Consider the following 23,152-nt stretch of genomic DNA (forward strand, 5'->3'; position numbering starts at 1 on the left):
GGCATTGGAGCAGTAGATAATTGGAGACATTGGCTGTGAGGGGGCAACAGAAGAAGAGCCATGGGAGAGGTAGAGGTTGGTAGAGAATGGCAGAGAGGGGGACAGCAGAGACAGGATTATGAGAGCTCTAGATGACTTTAGAGCAGAAGTCTCCAAACATTTTAAACAAAGGGCCAGTTTACTGTCCTTTAGGTTTGGGGGGGGGGGGGGGAGGGGGGTCACACTATGGCCAGTGGGAGTAAAAACTGCCCTGGCATCGGTGGAAGTAAACACGGCCCCATCATTGGTTTTAGTGGCAGGAATAGTGCCCCATTGATGGGTTTAGCAGGAGGAATAGTGCCCCATTGATGGGTTTAGCAGGAGGAATAGTGTCCCATTGATGGGTTTAGCAGGAGGAATAGTGCCCATTGATGGGTTTAGCAGGAGGAATAGTGTCCCATTGATGGAGTCAGTGAAAGTAATAGTGTCCCATTGATGGAGTCAGTGGGAGGAATAGTGCCCCCATCAATGGTGTCAGTAGGAGGAATAGTGCCCCCATTGATGGTGTCAGTGGGAGGAATAGTGCCCCATTGATGAGTTTAGAGGGGGGAATAGTGCCCCCATTGATGGTGTCAGTGGGAGGGATAGTGCCCCCATCGATGGTATCAGTGGGAGGGATAGTGCCCCCATCAATGGTGTCAGTAGGAGGAATAGTGCCCCCATTGATGGTGTCAGTGGGAGGAATAGTGCCCCCATTGATGGTGTCAGTGGGAGGAATAGTGCCCTCATTGATGGTGTCAGTGGGAGGAATAGTGCCCCCATTGATGGTGTCAGTGGGAGGAATAGTGCCCCATTGATGGGTTTAGCGGTAGGAATAGTGCCACATTGATGGAGTCAGTGAAAGGAATAGTGCCCCATTGATGGAGTCAGTGGGAGGAATAGTGCCCCACTGATGGAGTCAGTGGGAGGAATAGTGCCCCACTGATGGAGTCAGTGGGAGGAATAGTGCCCCACTGATGGAGTCAGTGGGAGGAATAGTGCCCCACTGATGGAGTCAGTGGGAGGAATAGTGCCCCACTGATGGAGTCAGTGGGAGGAATAGTGCCCCACTGATGGAGTCAGTGGGAGGAATAGTGCCCCACTGATGGAGTCAGTGGGAGGAATAGTGCCCCACTGATGGAGTCAGTGGGAGGAATAGTGCCCCACTGATGGAGTCAGTGGGAGGAATAGTGCCCCACTGATGGTGTCAGTGGGAGGAATAGTGCCCCACTGATGGTGTCAGTGGGAGGAATAGTGCCCCATTGATGGTGTCAGTGAATGGAATAGTGCCCTTATTGTTGGTATCAGTGGGGAAAAATGGTCCTTCATCAGTGGTGTTAGTTGGAGAAATAGGGTCCCAAGGCCTGGATAAAGGCAAGCAAAGCTCCACAGTTTGGAGACCAGTGCTTTAGAGGTTTGCAGCGAGGGCAGCAGAAGAGGAGCCATGGGAGAAGTAGATGATTGTAGAGATTGGCAGAAGAGGAGCAGTGGGACAGGTAGATGATTGTAGAGATCTGCATTGGGGGGGGGGGGGGGGTCGCAGCAGAAGAGGACTCATAGGACAGGTAGATGATAGGATCGATTGGCAGAGAGGGGGTAACAGAGGAGCAGAAGAAGAGGTCGATTATTGCAGAGATTTTCAGGGGGGGGAGGGGGGGTGCATCAGATGAGGAGACATAGAAGAGGTAAAAGACTGTCAGATAGGGGGCAGGAGAAGAGGAGCCATGATGGGAGGAGTAGGCGAGCCTTCCAGGAGCATTAAAGGTACGGTACAGAGATGGGTTCCTGATTGGCCTTGGCTAACACAGTAAACGAAGAAAGACATTAGGATGGTCTGGGGACCCTGAAGCAAAGCCTAATGTTAGCACAACGAGTTGCGTAAATTATCAGTGCGGCTCTAACTGCCTAGGGCCAGGAAGACGCTGGAGAGGCAAGTGGCCAATTATCCATCAATTAGCTGCTATGACATGTATACTGCCCTCACACAAGATTGATTACCAGTGTAATGTTATGTGTGCAACAAGAGGATGTGATCTAATATTCTTATAATTCTAGTATTATTCGTTCTAACGTACAATAATTTATACTGTATTGCCTACAATTTATTTTAATTAATTTTTTTTTTTTTAAATGGTACCAGAGTGGGACAACCACACAAAAGCTATAAAAAAATAATTTTATTACAAATAATTAATAAAAATATTTAAAAAAAACGAGATAATATAATGCTATCTTATATAAAACACAGCTATTAGATTTCCATCTTATTATTTTACTTGCAAATTTTGTAAACATTTATTTGACTCTTTATTTGAAAAAAAAAAAAAAATCTGAATTAAATATGAGAGTGATAAACGCTTCCTTTATTATGTACTTTAGATCATCTCAAATTTATTATTGTTTTGAGACTTCTTTATATTATTGTAGTTAATGTTTCGAATTTTTCTCTCTTGAACAGTAGAGGAAATTGCCTCTATGAGTTATTAATCTTTTGACCGAAGTACGAGACAAATTTGATCTTTAGTCATTTTAAGGAATTATACTATATCTTAACATTTTATATCCCTGAACTTGTTTCCTGATTTATTAAATTTGAATAAACAATTTTGACAAGAAAACAAAATCTGAATTAAAAACCATCAGGAAACAGTCCTTTTAATATATGCAACATTGGCCATAACAATGAACCGTATCAAATTTGGATGTGCCGTTTTAATCCAAGAGGACCTGGTAATAGTAAAGTCCAACATAAAAATATAAATTTTTTGTAGGCAATGGTTCGGATGGATGTGGTACTTTCAGGCTCGGTTCACACAGGACGCGGCACGACTTGCAGCGCCGCGACCTGCCGCGACCTCAGCGGCGACTTGCAAAACGACTTCTGTATAGAAGTCAATGCAAGTCGCCCGAAGTCGCCGCAAAAGTAGTACAGGAACCTTTTTTCTAAGTCGCTCCTATTAGAACGGGGGCGACTTGTCAGACGGCGAAGTCGCCTGGACAAGTCGCCCCTGTGTGAACCGAGCCTTATGATAGCCAATTATTATTTATTTTTATTTTTTTGTTTACAAACTTTTTATTCGGTACAAATGGTGGTAGTACAAAACGTGTTGTCATGAATGGAGAGAAATAGCGAGTAAAGGAATCCTCATTACAGTACATCATGATATTATTTCTATTAGTTATAGTTTATAATGTACATATAAAAAAAAAAAAAATGAACACTCATCGTTGTGTATCAATTGCATTGACCAAATCAATTCACATGGCTAATTAAACTGCACACAAATGTAGCTTTTCCTTAAATAATATGCAGGAAAAAAAAAACAAAAAAAAACTCCAAGACAAGTTATTGTTATTGTTGTCCCTATTTGGGAAATAAGTTCCGATATTTCTTCACTTTAACCAAGAGAAGTTTGTCGCTGAATGTATACATCATCTCAACAAGATTGGTAGCATGCTACTAGGCCGGGGATATGCAATTAGCGGACCCCCAGCTGTTGCAAAACTACAAGTCCCATCATGCCTCTGCCTCTGGGTGTCATGCTTGTGGCTGTCAGAGTCTCGCTATGCCTTATGGGACTTGTAGTTCTGCAACAACTGGAGGTCCGCTAATTGCATATCCCTGTACTAGGCCATGAACCATTTTACATGTAAAGCACGTTGTCCTCCTAATAGCCCAATTTTTATGCAGCGAGAACCTATATAAAAGTGAACATCACTTCCCATATGTAGCACTAACCCCCGAAGGAGCTGTTGGTTATTTTTGGGCTTTCATTACCTTCTGTTCTCCTTGTGGCACGTCTAGGGGATGTCCCGTGGTAAATAGCCCAGTAACTTGAGACTGACAATAGATCCACTTGAATGGATTTTATTTGCAAAAACTCAAACCATTGAACAGTCTTTCAACTTGGGATCAGAGGGTTGGAAAGGAAAGTTCAGGTACTCTCAATGTCAAAGTCCAAAAACGTTGAAGAACTTGCTTACTTTGACTGCATCCAGAGAATAGCCATTCGCAGCTGGATGATCACTCAGGTTGGACAGTCCTTCTCTCACAAGGCCTAGCAGCCAACAAGGTGCTTATTCACGGGAACAAAGTCTTTATCTCTGACGTTGTTGCAGAACATGTAGGAAAACTAAGCTGTAGAACACTTGTAGGATACCTGGATCTTTCAGCCAGCTTGGCAATATCCACAAGACCGGATTCTCTTGGTTACTTCAGCCCTACCAGGCTCTTGCTAAGAAAACCAACCCGTACGTGGTGTTCTTATAAAGAGTCCTCCCCTGGAATGCTCGAAGTTCAATGGGTCTCTCCCGAACTGGAGACGGCACCCATCCACCTTGGAATCCTTCCTTAGTTCCCTTGCCTTGGACTAGCCAGCCACAAGGCATTAAAGTCCGGTGGATCCGTACCGCAGGCCATAGCCTTCCTGGGGCTGGTTAGGAGGACCAGGACCATGTAATCAGCACAGCATACAGGACCGGAACCCCGAACCACGTGACGTCCGCATCTTAAATACCCTCTCCCAGAGGGCACAGCGAGAGGGCCACTCCCACTGACCTGACTCAGAGAGAGAGTAAACTAAACGCCCAACCAGACCATAGTTCCATGCCTGCCACCAGAGACAGCGCCCCCCTGTGGCCAGGCTGAACATCTCACAGCCCAGTCAAACTGACACAGAAGTCAAATTTAGGCAAATAGACCCAAACCAAACTGTAGTTTGGGTAAAGTTAAATTTTGAAAAAAAACACATAGCGCATGCTCTTCAGAAGCCTGCCGATACACATACAAAAGCTGTGTAGAATATTATGGGTATTAATCCTCCTATTAGATACCATCTCGGCACCTTTGAAGGCCAAAACCTGATTGAAGAGCCATTTTCTCCAGACTTGTCCCGGCAAACCTCGGTGATTGTGTGTTGCTCCAAGTGAATTTTTGGGATCACTTTTCAGGCACATGACCTGTCCTAACCTGTCAGGGGATAATCCTTAATTCCCGGTAATATCATTCATTGACATATTTCAACACTCAGGGTACGTCGTAAGATCAGAGTGGAAAAGATGGAGCCCCGTGTGACTCAGAAAGATGCAAATAGGACTTTTGGATGGAACAGAGCCGTACGTGTCATGGTGATGGAATTGAACAATGACTGTTTCCCAGCGTGGGCTTGTTCGGAATTAAGTTCCCCTCCATACAGCTTTATTACCTGCAGATTAACAGAGCATTGTACAAAAATACATTTAGTACTGAGCGTAGAATACACTGAGCTTCGCTTTTCTATTGTGTCTTTTGAGACTTGGTTGTCTTCTACTTACCATGTGCTGTGTGCTCCGACCAGTGATGTAAGTAACTTAAAATAAACGGAGTTACTTAACGCAGTTACTTTAGAGGGTAACGAGTAATCCTACTGCTCACTCTTCCCCTCATGGTAACTCTGTTCCCATTACTTGGGCGGCATTACCGCAATTACATCTACCGCCCGGGAGGCCCGTCGTGACCGCGGGGCCTGGCCGTTCGTTCCGCCGCAGGGAGGGGAGCTTTCGCCTGCAGAGCTGAGAAGAGGCTGAGACTCGGAGAGACTGTCTGGACCGCCCCAAGCCGCCCCCCCCCCCCCACCCCGGCCAATCCAGAGAGAGAGAATGTAGGGAGGCGGGGCGGACACTGAAAAATGAAGTCAGCTGACCAGATGACACCAATCCAGATGACTCCCCCCATGAGGAAAGGCATCCCTTGAGGAGATTCAGTTTGCGTTGTGCGCTATACAAATATTTCATTCATTTCATTCATTCATGGAGGCATTCAAGTAAGTGACTGTCTGACGATCCGAATTGCAGTGCAATCGATCCATCCCAAGTCCTCCACCACCTCTGCTTCTTACTGATCCCATCCCTACCCAGCATCACTTCTACAGCAGAGGTGATGGGGGGGATATGGTAGGGATGAGATCAGTGGTGGTGGGGGATGGGATCAGTAAGAGGCAGAGGTGGTGGTGGGAGAGGATGGCACCACCACCGATGCCACCCCCCCAAGTACCACAGCTGCCTGCCACCCCCCCAAGTACACCACCACCGCTGCCACCCCCCCAGTACACCACCACCACTGCCACCCCCCCAAGTACCACCGCTGCCACCCCCCTCAAGTACACCACCACCACTGCCACCCCCTCAAGTACACCACCACCGCTGCCACCCCCTCAAGTACACCACCACCGCTGCCACGCCCTCAAGTACACCACCACCACTGCCACCCCCTCAAGTACCACCGCTGCCACGCCCCCCAGTACACCACCACCGCTGCCACCCCCCTCAAGTAAACCACCACCACTGCCACCCCCTCAAGCACCACCGCTGCCACCCCCTCAAGTACCACCGCTGCCACCCCCTCAATTATCACCGCTGCCACCCCCTCAAGTATCACCGATGCCACCCCTCAAATACCACCACCGCCCCCACCCTCAAGTACCACGGCTGCCACCCGTCAGTTACTTTGCTGAGTAACTAATTACTTTTCCAATGTAGTAACCGAGTTACTAACGCAATTACTTTTTGGGAGAAGTAATTTGTAACTTAACTAATTACTTTTTTTTAAAAGTAAGATGACCAACACTGGCTCCGACACCTTTCTATCGGATAAGGATTTGAGAGTCTGGATCCCAACCCAGACCCATCAAAAAGGAGCAAGCGGACTATCACGGTACAGTTTGAACAATTACAGAAAAATTTCCATAAACAAGAGTTAAAATTTGACAAAAGTTTATTAATACAAAAACAACAAGATGGTTACATAGAATTCACAGATGGCGCGGTATTTCTACTAGTTTCGCGGTTCAACCGTTTCATCAGGGAATACATCTGAAATACATATACATATATATATATATATATATATATATATATATATATATATATATATATATATATATATATAATATACACACACATACATATATAATATGTATGTGTGTGTATGTATATATAAAAAAAACAAGCACCAAAATAACCAAACATAAATTAAACGATAAAAAACATATAATGGGGAAGAGAAAAAATTGTAACATGACAACTCAAGACTGCTTAACCACATTCCAGCAAAAAGCGGGGCCACAAAGGTCCCCAGTGGGAGTCTCCGGCGGCGACTGGGGGCGAGCATATATAGAAGACCAGAGGCCAGTGTCTAAACAAAATATTGAATCACATTCTATAGCCAAAAAATAAAATGAGATGCTGTGATCATTGCCAAAATGAGAATCAGTGATGATGAAGGAGGTGAGAGGATCAAACGTGAACCACACCAACCTAAGTGCCACAACAATACACTAAGAAAGGACACCTCAGGTGAAAAAAGGTGCTGTAATCAAACCATGAATAAAGTGGGCCAGATTGGCCCAGAACAAGTGATGTTTCTATCGGAACCGTCAAAAGAGCACTGCAGAATTCGCGGTGACCTATGCCATGTCTGGCCCCTCCTTCTCCGTTCCCCACCGGCTGTCTTCTGGGAGACACACACCAGTCCCAGAAGACAGCAGGGACCATTCAGAACGCGCAGAGTGACTCGCGCATGCGCAGTAGGGAAACAGGCTGTGAAGTCGCAAGGGTTCCACCACCTGGGAGCTGAGGGACGGGTTAGCTTCGGGGGAGGACATCGCGGGCACCCTGGACAGGTAAGTGCCCTTATTTTAAAAGTCAGTAGCTGCAGTACTTGTAGCTGCTGACTTTTCATTTTTTTTTTTTTTGCAGACGGAACTCGGCTTTAATATTTGGAAAAAGTGTAAAAAATATCCCACAAGAGCTGCAGTTTTGGCGATGCTCTGATCTTGTTGTCTCTATCCATTACAATTTGGCCCTTGTAAAAGTCACTCAAATCCCTACGCTTGCCCATTTTTTTTGCCCATTTTTATCTGCTTTCAATACAGCAAATTCAGGGACAACATGTTCACCTGCTGCCTAATGTATCCTACCCGCTTTTAGGTGCTATTGTCATACGGTTATGGCTGATCGGACTGTGTAATAATCACCGGGCTTTTTATTGGGAACACCGGCTCATTACCATAAGTAGGCAAGCAGCAAATCGGGCAGCAGCAGGCCAAAGCAAATTGCATGCAGTCAATGGGTCCGGTTGACATCAGAATGGGGAAGATGGATGATGACTTAAGGGACTTTGTATTGATTATTGGGACTAGTATTAGGCCATGGTGGGTTCCACTCAAAATAGAATTCAGCTTGTTCCTTCAATCTCTGCCTCGTATATTACTACCCATGTCTTTTTCTGTCTTCTTTTCCCTTTCTCATTCTCTTTTTCTTCTTTCTCCTTTTTTTTTCCCCCACCAATGTCTTTTTTCGTACACTTATCTCAGATATCTTTTTTTTTTTTTTTTTTTTCAGTACTCACCTTTGTTGAAAAAGCTGTACTGCCAGATTGCCAAGACATGTCCTATCCAGATCAAATTGTCCAGCCCCCCTCCACCGGGCACCGTGATACGGGCAATGCCAGTGTATAAAAAGGCCGAACATGTGACGGAGGTTGTTAAACGCTGCCCCAACCATGAACTGGGTAGAGACTTCAATGAAGGTAAGGAGGCCGAGGCTCATACAAAGTCTGGAGGAAATGTGTTATGTCCGTGTAGCCTGCGTCATCCCAATCACATTCGGGCACTCCTTTCAGAGAGCGTGGCCAGGACTGCGGTTTAAAGAATTGGTCTGGTCCAGGAACCCGGCCCAGCTTGTGAATACGCCACATGCTGTACAGTCACCCCCTTTGCCGTCCTGTAAACATGTTCGTAGTTTAGGATTGGAGATCACGCTGGACTGGCGCACTCAGTTGTAGGTCAATAGAGGGGGTGGGGGTAATGGTGGGGACAGGTTGGAAGGGTTCTCTCCTGATGATTACTGGCCAACTTAACAGAAAGGTGTTGGTGAGCCCTTTTTGGGGGCTTGGGCTGCTACCTCTGGGTACGGCCTCAAGGTTGTTTCCATATGTAAAGTAGGTAAAAAGAAGCGCCCGATATCCAATGAAATGCAAGTTGGGAGGTGACTTTGTAATCGTTATATATATATATAAAATTTAGCGACAAATGATCAAACCCCCCAGAAGGAAACGGATCAGAGGTCCACTCTAGCCTATCCAGTTACCTCCCCCAGCCACATCCCCCCCCCCCCGTCCAAGTCCCCCTTCTCCATCCCCTGTTCCAGGTCCTTATACCCCCCCCCCCCCCATTACGCCCCACCCCCTCCTCACTTGTCGCTAATTTCAATAAAACTATTACAAATTCACTTTCCAAATTGCATTTCATTGGATATCGGGTGCTGCTTTTTATCTACCTTTACATAGTTTAGGATTGACATCACTGTAGGGTAGTAGTCTGATTGGCTTAGTGCCCCCCTTTCCCTTCTTAGTGTGAGTGCTTCTGCACATTAAGTTACAGGAAGCTAATACAAAGACAGATTTTGGTACTTTTAAAAAAATTTTTTTTATAATACCCAGATTTCGTGTCTTTTTCTCATTGTCTATCCCCTCCCTACTTCCATGACTCCAATCGTTGGCACACTTTTAAAGTGTTACTAAACCCCGGACTCTGCATTCACTATATCCGGTCTCCCCCAGTACACAGAACATGGAAATGCAATAATTTTAGTAAATATAAACTGCTAAATGCCCTTTTCTCATCAGCAGTATAGAGCAGTCTTGTGGCTTCTATCAGTGTCTGGTTAAAGCTTGCAGGAGGAGTTTTCATTCTCCTCTGACTGTCCTATGAGGCTGCATGATCTTTGACTGGACAGTGCTAATTGGCCCTGTGCTGATCACATGCACCCTCCCCAAAAAAAGCTGAAAAAAAGCTCTCTAGCAATATACACTAAACTGAGCATGTGCAGAGTGTCTCCAAGGCTCTGTACTATCAGCAGATTGGAGACCGTAACGGAAGGGAAGGATCAGAGGGTACAGGATCAAACAGCCTTTTTACACAGTGCGGAGGATTAACCCCTTAGGTTCCACAGTGAGTATAACAAACATGCTTTACTGCATATACAGACTGATTTTACTGTTCTGGGTTTAAAGCAGTGGTCTCCAAACTGCGGCCCGGGGGCCTGATGTGGCCCTTTGCTTGCTTTCTTCCGGCCCTTCGGGCACTATTTCATTTACTGACACAAGCAATGGAACACAATTCTCCCCATCTGACACCAACAATGGAGCACAATTCTCCCCATCTGACACCAACAAAGGTGCACAGTTCCTCCCGATGACCCCAACAATTGGGCACAATTCTTACAAATGACACCAGCTATGGGGCACAATTTCTCCCAATGGTGCCAATGACACCAATGATGTGGCACAATCCCCTTATCTGACACCAACAAAGAAGCATAATTCCTCCCAAAGACCCCAACGATGGGGCACAATTCCTCCCAATGACACCAACAATAGGGCACAGTAATACCATCGATGGGGTGCAAATCCTCCCAGTGAGGCCAACAACGGGGCCCAATGACACCAATGATGGGGCACAATTCCTCCCAACCACACCAATGATGAGGCCAAATTTCTCTCACTGACACCAGTGGCTGCCCTCTGGTTCGCTATCCTCTCTCCATACACCAGGGGTTGCCCTCTGGATCTCTATCCTCTCTACATACATTATTGGCTGCCCTCTAGATCACTATCCTCTCTACATACACCAGGGGCTGCCCTCTAGATCACTATCCTCTCTACATACACAACTGGCTGCCCTCTGGAACATTATCCTCTCTGCATTGGACAGCGGTCTCTGTCTGTATGTGCCCCCTTCTTACCCCATGCTCCTTTGTATCACTGCACTACCAAAGCTGATAGGAATTGAGAGCGGTATCAAGAACTACTACATGTTCGAAACAGTAAGTGAAACACCTAAGGATGCTTCACACCTGATTGTTGCTGCATGTTAGCACAGATTATCAATTGCTCTGTGTGGGAGGTTAATTATTATTTATTGTGTAATCTCTCATAATTTGTGGCTGATTGCAAATAACGTCAACCAAATCGAGTGCTGGGGGGCCCCAAGCCAGTGTTTAGAACCTCGGCACCGATCCACCCACCATGGTTAAGTCTTGTCATGTCTTTGATGCCGAATCATCAACTTTCATGATAGTTTAACAAAATAGAATAATCTTTTGTGTATTACTGGTATCTCTGCCCGCTTTAACGTAAACATTTAGGGCTAGTTTACATTAGCGCTACTTTCTGAAGAGTGATCCACGGTTGGCGTTGTATCGCCTTCTCACCGCCTACTTTAATCCCTTAAATGCCACCCTACCACACACATCTGCGTGCAGTTGTGGAACGATTGCAGCGCAGCCCCATTCACTTGAATAGGCCACGTTCATCAGGTGGTAGTGCCCGTTGAATAGGACAGGCGGTATAATTCTTGACTCGGCATGTGTGCACCTCCAGCCATTGCTTTGACACCTTAAGGGGGAGTGGATCAGGGGCGATTGCGGCAGAGCGCCCCAATTACTTGAATAGGTCAGGTTCGGCATTTGGTAGTGCCTGTTGAACATGACAGGGGTATAATTCTTGCAGCAGCATGTGTACACCTCCAGCCACTTCCCTGTCAGTCACGTCGTTTTAGCCCCCCCCCCCCCCCCCCCCCCCCAAACCGCTAGCATACTTACCCCACTTAGGAAAAACTATCAAGTTTGCTTTAATGCCTATCCCACTAGCCATGCACATGTACTTTCCCTGCCATATGGTTCCTTTTAGTCATGATGGGCAAAGAGATGAAACCTTATATAGAACATGACTTGGAGCTTACACAAGAGTGAGGACTCCCCCATGTGACAGCACTGGGTGCCTGAGCAGCCAATTACCATATTATCCCTTACAAATGGGTTTTTAACGCAGCTAGTGAAAGTACCTAAATTAGTCTTGGTATCAGCCTCGTGTAGTACACAGCAACACTAATAACCAATCAGACTCTGCTGCAGTGCACATGTGCTTATAGTCAAAATGAATGGTAGACTGAAAAGAGGGGAGATTTTATCAGTGTGCTTTATTATCCCTGATCTATCCAATAGGTAGGCTGGGGTGTGTTCTAGAAAAGTGGTCTCCAAACTGCAACCTGGAGGCCAGATGTGGCCCCTTTGCTTGCCTTTATCCGGCCCTTGGGGCAGTGTTTCTCTCACTGATAAAAGACACTATTTCTATTTCAATATTTTCATTAAAGTTTTAAGAGCGTATGACAAGCCATGGTTTTGCCCACACAGGGGCAATATTGAACAGGCACATACAAAAAAAAAAAAAAAAAAACAGTGTATGTATGTAGAATGATTAACACAACTGTAAACTGTTACCAGGATCCAAAAGGGCCAGGGTAGAGGTAATGTAAGTATCACAAGCTACAAAAAGGGTATGCCACTTGCCTCCATCTATGGCTGGCTATCACAGTAAGAAGCACTGGAAGGCTAACAGTTATAAACAAGGCCAAGGATAAATCCAAGGAAAAAACAAGCTTGTCTTACCGGCCAGCCTGCCGACCGCAAGGTAAGTATCACAAGCAGGGGCGTAACTATAGGGGGTGCAGCAGTCGCGACCGCAACCGGGCCCTGTGATGCAGGGGGCCCATGCAGCCCCCTCTACATATGGCCGGCAGCAGCATAGGCAGCTAGGGGTACCAGTGCACCATGCACACGGGTGGCTGAAGGTGGAGGGTGACTAGCAGAGCTCCATGCTCGACTATCGCACTGGCTGCTCTTTAGTTGTGCATTCCCCGCATGACCTCTGTCCTCGGCCGGCTCCTCAGAGTACCCCTCTCCTGCTCCATGCATTGCCGCTCAGTCCAATGTCTGTTCTCCCCAGCCAGAGTCCCCCCCGAGTCCGGCCCTCTCTGCACTGCATACTTCTCCTGGGTAAACAAACTTTAAGCACACAGATGCAGTGCAGCCCTATGAGAGCCGGCTCGCAGAGGACACTGCAGGCTTGTCTGCCAGCCCTCCTCCTCCCCCATCATACACAGATGATGAAAGGTCTTTCTGGGAGATATGCTGATCGCCCGTCCAGCACACTGGATGGAGCCCAGGCCAACATGGATGAGTGCGCGGCCTACAGCTTGGTCATGGTGAGTGAGAGGACCCCATCCCCCACACACCATTACATACCCCCCTCCATCTCCCCCTGGAGACAGGGACCCCTTCTCACGTGGGGACAGGGACCCCCACCTCCCCTGGGGACAGGGACTCCTTCTCACCTGGGGGCAGTAACTTCATCTGTCCTGTAGAAAAGGACCTCACCTCTTCTGGGGACGGGGACCCCATCCTGCCTAGGGACAGTCCCCCAATGGGGCACCTAAAAATAAAAAAAAAATACTGATGCCAGTGGTGGAACTACAGGGCTCACAAAGGTCATACCTGTGACCACGCCCTGGAGTTCCACCGCTGGACTCGGAGGGAAGGGCCCTGGCTGGGGTTCAGGGGGGCCCTTCATGGTTCCTTGCATCGGGGCCCTGAAGGTTCTAGTTACGCCACTGATCACAAGCTATACTGTATTGTCGAAGAAAAGGAAGAATGGCTGTACATGCAAAGGTTCCAAAATGCCTTTATTGAGATCACCGTGATGACACCAAGGACACCAGAAAACAGTCACGTAGACGGGTTTCACACATACACCTTGTGCTTAATCATTACTGGTAATTTCTTCAAGTATCCCACGGAAGCGAGTCGGGGCTGGCACTCCTTACTAGGTTCCAATTGGGTTATTATACACACCTGGAGCAGCGGGTTCTCCTTCCTTTGATGTACTGTATTGTCCCCTAAGGCCAATCAGTCTTCGTTTAATAGCCTTCATATCAGGAATGAAGAGAAAAAGAAAGAGACAGAGGCCAAAGTCTGAAGGACAGAATGTTTGGAGACTTCTTTTCTAGAAAAAGCTATGCTGCTGCATTGGAAGTTCAAGATGTGGCTGTACAGAACTACAAATCAACCGTCTGACAAAATGATTCCCATACATCGGGGGTAGGCAACCTGGGGCCCTCTAGATGTTATGGAACCACATTTCCCATGAGGCATTGCAAGGCTGGCAGTTAAAATTACTCCCAATGGCATAATGGGACTTGTAGTTCTGCAACAGCTGGAGGGCCCCAGGTTGCCTACCCCTGCCATACATGTATGTCAACTGTTGGTTGCTGGGAGTCTACTTTGTAGATATACAGTACAGTACAATACACCTGAGCTATTTTAGAACTTACCAAATGCTTAATTTTAAATATAGATGGGTAGGAATGTACGTATAAAACTCCCATGAAGGGCCATTTCTGAGATCACATCAACAGCAATGAAAATTTGTAACAAGCAATCTTCAAAAAAATGAATGCGTCCTGCTGTAGACGGGACACAGATGGATACCTAAGAACAAAGGAACTTGGTGTGCTTCTGAAAATGTTCATGGAGGTGTATTATTCCAGAGGTCTCTAATGAAGACGTGTCTTTCTACTTTTTCGTTGTTTAGTAATTATTTTAAATCATTTTTGTTTTTTAAGGTCAGTCGGCACCTGCAAGTCACCTGATTCGCGTGGAGGGCAGTAACCTATCCCAGTATGTAGATGACCCCGTAACCGGAAGACAAAGCGTCATGGTCCCTTATGAGCCTCCACAGGTAACACACAAGCTGATAACATTGGATTAGGTCTCATTCATCAAAGTGTCAAAAGTAGAAAAATCTGTTTGCAAAACATATTGCTTTGTCTTTTCCTTAGGCCATGCCAGCCTTTACCCCCCACTGCCAAACCTGAATTTACAATTTCTGGGTTTTTCACCCAGACAAGAGCTGCCTGCAAATACTGGATGGCAGCTGATCACGCATGCACAACCTCCCCCAACCCCCAACAATCTTTGTATTTAATATTATTTTTAATGAATGTGCAAGTTTATATCTGGTGAAGTGGCATGTCTATTGGGGAAAAGCAACAGTCATAAAAAATCCTTCCTATCCAATCCGCTTTTCCCTAAGTAAACATGTCTGGGGAGAATCGACCAGGATCATAGAGGGACCTAATAACAGGTCTGAGTCAGCTACCGCGTTTCCTGTCTGTGGGCAGCTTTGAGCCTTTTTCTCTTGTGCAAGTCTAGGGACTAAGGAACATCTCTCAGATCTCCCCCATTTTACTGTTACTTTATATCTGTGTTCCTCCATTCCTGCCTTACTTTTATGTGCTCCCTTCTCCTGAGCGCTTCCTAATCTGGTCTTACTCCTGTGTTCCTCCCCTGCTTGGGACTTACTCCTTTTCCTCCCTCACTTTGGTCTTGCTTCTGTGCTACTCCTTCAATCTGGCCTCAATCCTGTGTTCCTCCCACACTTGGGTCTTCCTCCTCTGCTTAATCCTGTGTGTCCCGCCCCCCCCCCCCCCCCCGCTTTTCTCCTGTGCTTCTCCAGCTATTTGGCCTCAACCCTCAATCTGACATCAATCCTGTGGTTCCCCCCCCCCCCACTTTGGTCTTTCCCCTGTGCTCCTCCCTCCACCTGACATCAATCCTGTGTTCCTCCCCCGCTTTGGTCTTTCTCCCGTGCTCCTCCCTCGATCTGACTTCAAGCTTGGGTTCTCCCCCCACTTTGGTCTTTCTCCCGTGCTCCTCCCTTGATCTGACTTCAAGCTTGGGTTCTTCCCCCACTTTGGTCTTTCTCCTGTGCTCCTCCTTCCATCTGACCTCAATCCTGTGCTCCTCCCCTGCTTTGGTCTTTCTCCCGTGCTTCTCCCTCAATCTGACTTCAATCGTGTGATTTCCACCACACTTTGGTCTGTATCCTGTGCTCCTCCCTCCACCTGACTTCAATCCTGTGTGCTCCTCCCCACTTTGGTCTTTCTCCTGTGTTCCTCCCTCCCATCTAACATCAATCATGTGTTCCTCCCCCGCTTTGGTCTTTCTCCCATGCTCCTCCCTCGATCTGACTTCAAGCTTGGGTTCTCCCCCCCCCTTTGGTCTTTCTCCTGTGTTCCTCCCTCAATCTGACTTCAATCTTGTGTCCCCCCCCCCCACTTTGGTCTTTCTCCTGTGCTCCTCCTTCCATCTGACCTCAATACTGTGCTCCTCCCCTGCTTTGGTCTGTCTCCTGTGTTCCTCCCTCCCATCTAACATCAATCCTGTGTTCCTCCCCTGCTTTGGTCTTTCTCCCATGCTTCTCCCTCAATCTGACTTCAATCTCATGTTCTCCCCCCCACTTTGGTTTTTCTCCTGTGCTCCTTCTTCCATCTGACCTCAATCCTGTGCTCCTCTCAAACTCTGCTTCTCCCCCGATCTGGCCTAATCCTGTGTTCCTCCCCCACTTTCACTTTTCTCCTGTGCTTCTCCATCTATCTCGCCTCAACCCTGTGCTCCTCCCCTGCTTTGGTCTTTTCTCCTGTGTTCCTCCCTTAATCTGACTTCAATCTTGTGTTTTCCCCCTACTTTTTGGTCTTTCTCCTGTGCTCCTCCTTCCATCTGTCCTCGATCCTGTGCTCCTCCCGTGCTTTGGTCTTTCTCCCGTGCTTCTCCCTAAATCTGACTTCAATCTCGTGGTTTCCACCCCCCCCCCCCGCCCCTCCCCAGTTGGTCTTTCTCCCTCAATCTGACATCAATCCTGTCTACCCCCTCCCCTTTGGTCTCCTGTGCTCCTCCTTCCATCTGACCTCAATCCTGTGCTCCTCCCCTCCATTTTACCTCAATCCTGTGCTCCTCTTTGTTCTTTGTCCTGTGCTCCTCACTCAATCTGGCCGCAATCCTGTGTTCCTCTACTGTTCTGGCCTTGCGTCTGTGTCGCTACCCCACTTTTATCTTACTCCGTGGTTCCTCTCCAACCCTTAATTTCCCACTTGTTTCCTCACTCCCACCTCACTTCTGTGTTCTGGCTGCGTATTTGAGTATATGTATGCAGTATAGTGCGTTGTGTTATATTTTATATGTACATGCGTACAGTTTATATAAATTGTAAAATGCTGAAGGAAGATATTTAGATTTTTTTTTTTTTACTTTTTACTTTGTCAGGTGGGAACAGAGTATACTACCATCCTGTACAACTTCATGTGTAACAGCAGCTGTGTTGGAGGGATGAACAGAAGACCGATCCTCATCATCATCACCCTGGAGAGCAGAGAGTGAGTAGTCTTCATTGATGCTGCTGGGTACATCTATACTAGGGGAGTATGGAAGCCACCAGAGATGACTTCTCCTGAAAATACTACTGCCCAGGCTGGAGATTAGTTTTAACCATTAGGGTGTGTTAGAGTTGGCACAGTTCGTAATATCTTGTGGTTTACAGGCACCTAGTGAACCGAAATGAATGCTCGGGTTGCAATAGTAATCTTGTTAAGGCTATTTAAGAGTGACATGCTTTACAGCCCAAATAGGAATGCTCAAGCAACACCAGGCATCCTGTTTATTGCCGAAGTTGGACCAAAAGACAATCTGCCGACAGTTAGATTTATAGGAGAATGGATAGGTAGCACTAGAAAGTAGAAACCTGGAATCGGCCTATTACCATCCAGTAGGGTTGCAGCGATGTTTATGCAGGGCCTGCAATGAAAAAAAAAAATGAATCTGAGATCGAAGCACCACACCATGAATTATTAGTTCAGACACACATTTATTCCATGTAAAATCAGGTGGAAAACTATTCAAGAAAGCCAACGCGTTTCGGGGGGTGCAAAAATCATCCCCTTTATTGGGGCTTAAAGAGAAACTGCAGTCTGCTCACATAATTTGTAATAAAATAATCTTTGCCATTCCGAAGCTTCCCTCCAACCACTTTGCATATTATTTTATATATGCTGTGATTCTGTACTTATCAAATATGCTGCAGAAATTTCCCTCCACTGAGTCTGGCTGCAGCTATTTTAACTGTGGGCAGCTGAAGCTGCTGCCTGTTCACTTCCTGAATTTACACAGACACACACACATACACACACATACCACTGCTTGCCTGCACATTTTTCTTCTCTCAATGAATACATGTGGATCTCTGCAGTCTCCTGTTATCTCTGCCCTCATCCAGCTCTGCAGCTCTCCTTGGCTCTCATGTGATCTCTCCCCCCCCCCCCCCCCCTTTGCTGGCACACTCTCAAAAAGTGAGGCTGTGCATGATGTCATAAGCCTAGGTTAATGACCAGACAAGAAACAGGAAGTGGCCTGTATAAGGGATTTAAAGTGGTTGTATACTCTTTTTTTTTTTTACTTTTACCTACAGGAAAGCCTATAATAAGGCCTATAATAAGGCTTACCTGTAGGTAAAAAAAAATATATCCTAAACCTGTACGGTTTAGGAAATATTCCCCTCGGTATGCGCCGCTGACTGCAGCGGCGCATGCGCAGAAGAGGATTCTCGGCTGAAAGCCCGGCAGTGGCCGGACCCGGCCGGGATGAAATCTCATGCGCGGGAGTGACGATATCGCGGCTCCGGCCACTCACAGCGCCGGAGCCGCGATACCCGGGAGAAACGCAGAGGGAGCATGTCAGCTCCCTCGGCGTGGATCGGGCCAGATGTCGGGGCCTCGTTCTAAGGTAAGTATTTCATAACGAGCTAGTATGCGGTGCATACTAGCTCATTATGCCTTTTCCTTTGCAGGTAGAAAAAAAAAAAAAAAAAAACATCTGCGGGTTTACTCCCACTTTAATAGCAGAAAAAAATGTTTCACTATCCAAAGTTAAAACAACAAGGTCAGGAGATTTAATAGATGGAAAGATGAAAAAATGACCAAACAAGGAAAAGAAAAAAAATATACAGACAGACTGGAATGAAGATACAATGGGGGGAGATTTACTAAAACTGGGGCACTGAGAATATGGTGCAGCTGTGCAAAGTAGCCAATCAGCTTCTATCTTCAGTGTGTTCAATTCAAGTGTTTGTTACCCCAACCCTTCATATCCCTGATTTGTGGCTGCTGTACCGTGTACTTGTATGACAAAGTATGCCGTTGTCTTTGTTTTGCTTCCTTTGTGTGGAATTCCCGGTGTTCCTGCTAGTCCCTTTGCTTAACTATTAAAAACTGGCCACACTAAGCAGGAGAGCACAACTTAGTCAGTTCTCTAGCTATGCTGGGAACTCAGCCTGTTCTCCAATGATCGGACTTGTCCCGACACACCCCCCTCTGCGCAGCCTCTCACTGGGAAGCTCAGTGTACAGTTGCTTCTCCTCCCCCCCCGCTCTTATGCAGCTGAGAACAGAGGGAATGTGATCACATATGAAAACGGGGGAAAAAAAGGTATTTGTAATTTTTTTTTTTGTTTCGTTTTTTATATCTATACACAAATGTTTTACCTTTTTTAATTTCAGTTTTAAACTAAATGGGTTTATTTTACAAGGTGAAGCTGATTGGTTTCTATGCAGAGTTGCACCAGATTTTGCACTCTCCAGTTTTAGTAAATCAACCCTTTGGCATGAGAGTGGTTGTAAACCCTTACAGACCACTTTGACCTACGGGTAAACCTAGATTAAGGCTTACCTTGTAGGTGCAAAAAATATCTCAGAAACCTAAACGGTTAAGAAGATATTTGCAAGAAAGACCGGCACCGCTGTCTGAGGCGCAGGCGCACTAAGCGTGACGTTTTATGAATGGGATCCTGCCATCATGTGCATGTGCGGGAGGGACGTCATCGCAGCTCTGGCCAGCCACAGCGCCGGAGCCGCGATATACAGAAGTCACTCCGGGTATCATGGCGGCGACGGAGGAGGTGATGAGGACCGCTGCGGGGGGGGGGGGGGGGGGGTTCGATCTCAGGTAAGTAATTCATAATGAGCTAGTATGCTATGCATACTAGCTCATTATGCCTTTGTCTTGCAGGGTGTTTTTTTTTTTTTTTGGGGGGGAGAGGGTTTACTTCCTCTTTAATCACAGGTCCCCTTAGATCATGTCTGACCATCCTTGGAGGCCTCATGAACTTCATAGAGAAGGTCCCGTGTCATCTGCAAGGTTAACCAGTGCTAGTGGAAACAGTACTCTTCATAACAATACAAATTTATAACTTTCTGGGTTTTTTTTTTTTTTTAGCGGACAAGTATTAGGCCGGAGGTCATTTGAAGGTCGGATCTGTGCATGTCCTGGCCGAGACAGGAAGGCTGATGAAGACCACTTTCGGGAACAGGCAGCATTAAATGAGAATGCATCAAAAAATGGAAACGGCAACAAGCGCAGTGAGTGTACGATAAGTATGATTATTATTTACTTTTCACTTTCACTTTCTTGTAATTTGAAGAGTTGAATAACATTTCACTATGACTATTATAAAGTGTTTTTTTTTTTTTTTTGTTTTGTTTTTTTAGCAGCTTGCAAGCAGAGTCCTCCAGGAGTAACATCACTAGGGGCAAATATGAAGAAAAGACGGCATGGGGAGGAGGAAATCTACTATGTGCCTGTAAGTCTGTGTTTTATTGGGCTATTCGGGTGTTTCGGTAACATGACCTCTAAATCAGATGAAGGAGAGGGGAGAATGTGAGTTGGTGTAGAAGAGGGAAAGACAAGATAAAAATATATACTCGCCCCCTTTAGAGCATTTTATTAAAATTTACATCAGGGCAAAAAACATATTTAGTGTATTTCTCCATGTTTTGTGCTATTAAAAACATTGAAAGTACTGAATAACAACTGCCAGAAATCCAGGTTGCTCCTCACTTCCTGTTTTGGCTGTCACAATAGTGCTGCAGCTGCACTAAAAATGAATGAGTACGAGTACTGATTTCTTTATTTTTTTTAAGGAACTCGCCGATACCAATTAGCGATACCTGGGGCCTAGAAAGAGTAGGTAGAGGGGTGGATTGGGAGGTGGGGTTGTTAGGGAGTTGGGTGGGAAGGGGGGAGTTGAGGGGTAAGTGAGGGCAGGGTAGTTGAGGTTGGGGTGGAATAGTGATGTTGGGATGGAAAAGGCTGTGATCTCTAAGGGGGGGGGGAGAGGATGGGGATGGGAGGATCATTGGTAGACATGGGAGAAGAGGTGCCAGCTGGTGGAGAGGAGGAGGAGGCGGCAACAGGTAGAAGTGAGAGCTGGCCAGAGGAGCGGTGGAGGCGGGGATGGCACCTGCCAGAGAACACAGCCAGTTGGAGGGGAGGAGGAGGCGGGAATAGTACCCGCCAGAGATGACAGCCAGCCAGAGGAGAAGAAGAGGAGCCAGGGATGCCACCCGCCAGAGATGACAGCTGGCCAGGAGGCGGGTTTGGCACCTGCCAGAGATGGCAGCCAGCCAGAGGGGAGGAGGAGGCAGGGATAACACCTGCCAGAGATGGCAGCCAGAGGGGAGGAGGAGGCGGGGGTGGCACCCACCAGAGATAACAGCTGGCCAAAGGGGAGAAGGAGGCGGGAATGGCCCCAGCCAGAGATGACAGGAGGAGGAGGCAGGAATGTCACCCGCCAGAGATGACAGCTGGTTGGAGGAGGTGGGAATGGCACCCAGCCAGAGGGGAGGAGGAGGAAGCGGGGATGGCACCTGCCAGAGATGACAGCCGGCTGGAGGAGAGGAGGAGGTGGGAATGACACCCACCAGAGATGACAGCTGCCTGGAGGAGGTGGGCATGGCACCCAGCCAGAGGGGAGGAGGAGGCGGGAATGGCACCTGCCAGAGATGACAGCCAGCTGGAGGAGAGGAGGAGGTGGGAATGGCACCCGCCAGAGATGACAGCTGGTTGGAGGAGGTGGGAATGGCACCCAGCCAGAGGGAAGGAGGAGGAAGCGGGGATGGCACCTGCCAGAGATGACAGCCGGCTGGAGGAGAGGAGGAGGTGGGAATGGCACCCGCCAGAGATGACAGCTGGCTGGAGAAGGTGGGAATGGAACCCAGCCAGAGGGGAGGAGGAGACGGGGATGGCACCTGCCAGAGATAACAGCCAACCATGGGGGGGGGGGGGGTGAGGCTGTCGGGATGGCACCTGTCAAAGAAGACGGCCAGAGGGGAGGAGGAGGAGGCATTCCGCTCCCAAGCTGACGTCACTACAGGTATCGGTTTCGGGTATCGGAGCATTTGCGCGAGTACCGATACTCACACAAATACTTTGTATTGGTGCAACCCTACTAAAAACCCAACGCCACTATCATCATCCCCTCTCTGTGACCGATTTATTTCCTAGTAAAACTGTGCTGCTGCCTTGATTCTCAAGAGTCTTTCCACACACTGTCTACTCTTAGGAGATGTAGTTCTGGGGGTATACTTATATAAGAATTGAGCTTCAGTCAGCAGCCCCTGGATGAAATTTACAAGTCTGGTGATGACATCACCAGGAGTATGAAAGCAGTTTCTCACTATAGGAATAAGGTAAAAGTAAAAAAAGAAAAAATAAAATAATAAAATAAAAATTGTAGGACATGGTCATGGGTTATGCATATACCAATCCTTCCCTATGGTTCTACCCCAGCCCTTCTCAACGTTCTTTCTTCAGCGGAACCCTTCAAATAAATTTCAGGTCTGGAGAACCCTTAACCCTTACTAAAACCAATTCAATTGGGGGGGGGGGGGGGGGGGGGGTGGTGTATGTGGTAGTGAGAATGCCACCCTTACAGACAGGTGAAAAGGATTATTGGTGTCCTGCTGCTAGTTTTGTGACGTTGGTCCTGAAACTTTGCAGGGTCCATCAGATTGGAGATTAAGCAACAGCTCAAAGAACCCTGGTTATAAACGGTTAATGGAAATAAAATAGGAGACAGTATTGCAGCATGCAATTTTCTAGTTGCAGGAAAAAAATGAAAAAAATGTGTTTGCTTTTCCCATCAATAAAGTCAGTGTTGATGGGGGGGGGGGGGGAACCCCTCCCAGGGATTGTGTTCTCCTGGCAGATGGGGGGACAGGGATCCGTCTCGGCCAGGAGAACAAAGTGATTATTGCTAGCAGCTACAGCATGCCGAAAATCCGACATGCTGGTAGAACCCAAGTCGATCAGTGGACCTACTTGAGTACAATCAGCCTGTCCATAGATGGTTCAAATGTCAGCCGGTTCCTCCTGAACTGGCCAAGATTCAAACCATTTATGACCGGCTTAAGCGAGGCCCAATTTTCTGCCTGGTTAGGCTATCTGGATGTCTATAAAAAGTGCAATCTGGGAGTTGCTCACCCCCTGGCCTTCTTGAAAAGTAGGATTGCTCCTGGATTTTAACAACATGTGTCGAAAACCACATCAATTAAAACAAAGTCACCTCTCTACAGGAGGGTCGGTTAGAAGTGGAG

The 23,152-nt window shown here is 47.1% G+C and overlaps 1 protein-coding gene across 8 annotated transcripts in view; it reads left to right on the forward strand.

The window, feature by feature from the left end:
* The window catches only part of TP73 (tumor protein p73), a 256,858-nt gene that overhangs the window by 213,168 nt on the left and 20,538 nt on the right, over positions 1–23,152 (forward strand). For 5 of the 8 annotated variants that reach the window (XM_077458234.1, XM_077458233.1, XM_077458228.1 and 2 more), the window contains 5 exons: positions 8,398–8,584; positions 14,517–14,632; positions 16,996–17,105; positions 19,995–20,152; positions 20,267–20,358. In XM_077458234.1, the coding sequence (XP_077314360.1) occupies positions 8,398–8,584; positions 14,517–14,632; positions 16,996–17,105; positions 19,995–20,152; positions 20,267–20,358 (663 nt within the window). The remainder of the gene's footprint in view (positions 1–8,397; positions 8,585–14,516; positions 14,633–16,995; positions 17,106–19,994; positions 20,153–20,266; positions 20,359–23,152) is intronic. The other 3 variants (XM_077458229.1, XM_077458230.1, XM_077458231.1) reach the window with 3 other exon arrangements.

Source organism: Lithobates pipiens, unplaced genomic scaffold (genome assembly GCF_037356315.1).
Source record: "Lithobates pipiens isolate NorthernLeopardFrog02 unplaced genomic scaffold, aLitPip1_a1.2 Scaffold_27, whole genome shotgun sequence".
Lineage (NCBI taxonomy): Eukaryota > Metazoa > Chordata > Amphibia > Anura > Ranidae > Lithobates > Lithobates pipiens.